The 3,896-nt window shown below is 34.2% G+C and overlaps 1 protein-coding gene across 1 annotated transcript; it reads left to right on the forward strand.

Annotated features, from left to right (window-relative positions):
- Window positions 1–2,016: 2,016 nt before the first annotated feature.
- LOC109807548 (uncharacterized) lies at window positions 2,017–3,600 on the forward strand. Its single transcript, XM_020370092.3, has one exon. It carries the CDS (start codon window positions 2,698–2,700, stop codon window positions 3,310–3,312), a length of 615 nt encoding a protein of 204 aa, XP_020225681.1. The 5' UTR covers window positions 2,017–2,697; the 3' UTR covers window positions 3,313–3,600.
- Window positions 3,601–3,896: the final 296 nt, after the last annotated feature.

Raw genomic sequence — 3,896 nt, forward strand, 5'->3', positions numbered from 1 at the left:
CACTAGTTTACCCTTGCCTGTTTCCATATGGGTTGGACTGCAATGATCATACTATGTATGGGAGCAGAGCAGGGATAGGTTGGAGTGTAGTAGCATGACTGCAGCTGGCAGATGGAGCTGATGTTTTATTGTTTATGGCTACTTAGAGTAGCTAGGTTGATATTATTTTTTTTATATTAACTTGTTGAACCCAGGTTAGACCTATGTGTATATATTTTTTATTTATATGCATACTCTATTCTGTGTGGTGTTGTTTGTTGTGCAACGGCTAGGTGGGTCGTTACAAAATTCACCTCAAAATTATAATAGGTAATTTTTTCTACATTGTTGGCCGGACATTTTCCAGAGAAATACGAGTCTTACCAGCAGAGTGTCAGTCACGACTCACGAATTCAATGAACACTGCTGCTGATGCATGCATTTGTAGCAAGTAGCACATCTAGAATAATAGTAGAATAGCCCCCATAAACTTCCGGCATTCCTGACATAAACAATGCAACACAAATTAATTTATGCTTCAATATGAGACCACAACGACAGTGTTGCATGAACCAGTCCACGGCTATGTGCTTCCCTGGGAGTTTACCTTTCCTATATATTCCTCCAAACCAACCATGATATCTCACAAACATGATATCCTTTACCAATATTAAAGTAAAATTGCACTCGAATTTCTTAAAGACTCTGGTCATTTTATTTGAAATATTCTCCTGTGTCCAATAAGTAGTTTATTCAATATAAATGTAGGAAATCCGAAGATTAATTTTTTATTTTAAGTAATAATGTTATCGATATGAAGTATCATTGGTATTCTGATATGAATGACTAATCTCTTTTGAAAAACTTTTAGTAAAATCTCATTTCTCAACATCTTTCTTTGCCTAAGAATATAAGACATTACTTAAAGGATCCGGATCACGTTTCTCTAGTACCAACGATTTGTTATTCACTGGATTGTGTAATAAAGGTATGCACTTGTTATTCTTCGTATCAAGTCACTGCTCCAGCAAATATCATATAGCCTTAAGGAAACAAGACAAAGCCACTTTGCTTACAACAACAGGTACAGTTGAAGCTTGGCATCAACCCATATGATTTCTGTTCCAATTGCATCCTTTTCTCGCGTCTGTACTATCAGATTTGGTCATTAGCGTTGTTTTATGTAACACTCGACAAGATGTAGTGATATACCTCATATAAAGGCTCAACATACTAGGGATATGTCTGTAATTGCATTGTTGGTCATTCAACAGAGTCAAAACAAAAATCTACTTCTATTTTTTACCTATAATATAACAAACAAAAAAAAGTTATGTAAAACTGTTTTACACTTTTATTTTAACACAAATTATAATGTATAATAAATTTGTTAAACCTTTACAATAATTAATTTTAAAACTCATTAAACTCTTGGTATAAAACAGGATAGGTAAAGAGTTTTAAAAGAATATAAACAGATCTTCAGATAATCCAACAAGAAAACTACCCACTGATTCATCTGATAATTTTGCAGTGCATCAGAATTGAGAGGTTAATTTTATAATTGAAATAAAAGTATATACTTGGAGGAACTAACAATGACAACAAAGACATCCATTATGTGACAAATGTTCCATACTAGTATTTAATTAGAGTATGAAGCTAAAAGAAACACGTGGGTTCTGTTTGTTTTCGGGCTTTTGAGGTGTGAAGTTTGTTTTTAGGCTGTTGGAGTTTTGCCTTAAGGGTACTTGTTAAACAAAGAATTGGTTTTCAAATATATTAATCAGAACAAAAGCACCTTATATCTACTCATTACCTTGGATTTTTCTTCAGCAACTTGAACCATGGCTCCATATAGGACCATAGCTCCATATAGGATATTGCCTTCTAGTAACACGTGTCGAAGTACAACCTTGCCCTGCAATTCCTATGCATGTAAAATTGTAAACTACCCTTGTATGGAATTCCTTAAAAAAGAAGTGTTAATACACAAATGCATACGTGTAATATGTCTTCCGATCAAAGTTTTATGTCATTGGATTGGATATAAAATATTGATCAATAAAATTTTAAATAGAATATAGAAATGCCTTGAGATTTCTCCTTAATTATGCGAGGATTATAAAGAAAAGACTAGTATTCTTATTTTTGGTTTCCTTTGTGGACAAAGATATAACCTTATGAAGCTTATATTTTTCAGGGGAGTGGCATGGGTGGATGTTCCTGAGCAAATTCCATTAGGATATTCCTCTCTCCTGAATTGTTGCCAAACATTGTTTCTGATGTTGATCATCTTCAATCAAAAGGCTTGAATACGCATATTTCCACATGATGAATTAATATAAATATATATTATTCATTTATGCTTTAAAACCATGCCACATTTTAGATGTGTTCATCACAATTTAAAAGTGTAGCTGAAATAGTGTTTATCAACGTCTCTCACTCTCTTACATGCTTCCCATCTGAATCAGATGCCTTTTAAAAAAAGATTTCTTTCTGATAAGATTCCACAATTCTTCTCTTTTATTCGTCTTTAATTATTTCTGTATAATAACCTTTGAAGAAGGAAACAAACCCAAATCCGACAAATAGCATGCTATTACCTCATCATCTGCCTCATTGTTACATCAAAGGCTTTATTAGTGATCATTGCTCACCCTCTTCTCATATCTATGCTAAAAATCAACCCAACCCTTTTCTTCTCCAACTCTCATGGAAAACATAGACACTTCAAAATTTCCACACCAATCTCAAAACCAAAACAAGAATCTTTCCTTGATGCCTATTGAGATAGACAAATCCTATGAGAAGAGAGTCGTGAAGGTTCCAACAGTAGGAAACAAGAGAGAGAAAAGGTTTCTTGGGGTGAGACAAAGGCCTTCAGGAAGATGGATTGCTGAGATCAAGGGCTCCTCACAGAAACTAAGGCTTTGGTTAGGAACTTTTGACAAAGCAGAAGATGCTGCCATGGCTTATGACTATGCTGCAAGGCTTCTTAGAGGGAGAAATGCCAAAACCAACTTTCCAAACCCTGGAACCATGAACACTCATGAGGAAGACTGCAACATTTTGGGTAAGAATCCTAGGGCTTACCAGCTTCTTAAGCATGTAGTGATGAAGAACCATGCACTTTCCACAGTCATGCCTTGGAAAAACCAAATCATGATGAGAGACAAATTTGACACCCTTGTTGAGGAAACTATAGTCTGTTCCATTCCTGAACAAGGCTCTGATGGGTGCTGTGGAATTTCATTAGGAAGTTCTAAGGTTTATTCTTCTGTTGTTGTTGCTCCTTCTTTTAGTGCTTCTCATGAAGAAACCCCCTAAGCTAGTAGGTCTTATTGATATTGTTGCTTATGTCTCCCTTCAAACCCTATTTTACTTCACAACAAATATCAAACTCTAGTTATCTTCACTAGATATCTGATATCTGTTACATGCATGTTGTCACCAGATGATGATGATCTACTCCCCTATGTGATATTTTTTGCTTTACTATAATATGGGCAGCCAAAAACATTTTTACTTTCATTTCTTGAAGTAATGGCTTCTTATGTATCATAAGACTCGTTATATTCATATATATTTCATATTTACTTTTGGAATAGATGTAGTGTTCTTGTCTTCCATTACATATGGAACACTTTTTTTTATGGATTAGCTAATACCGACTGATGGGGATGTTGGTTAGTGGTTCCATTGGGCCATATCTGTGTGCTCATTCCTGAAAGACCAAAGAGGGAATGAGATACATAAATTATTTATTAGAAAGTCTATTTAAATACAACTTTATAAGAATCTTTTACTAAAAATTAAAAAAAAAATTCAGTGAAAAAATCCTAAAAATTCTTCTCAATCTCTATCAAATGAGAGTCATAAGGTGTGTTTAAAAATTAGTTAAGTAAGGTTGA

Source organism: Cajanus cajan, chromosome 5 (genome assembly GCF_000230855.2).
Source record: "Cajanus cajan strain Asha chromosome 5, NIPB_CcT2T_4, whole genome shotgun sequence".
Lineage (NCBI taxonomy): Eukaryota > Viridiplantae > Streptophyta > Magnoliopsida > Fabales > Fabaceae > Cajanus > Cajanus cajan.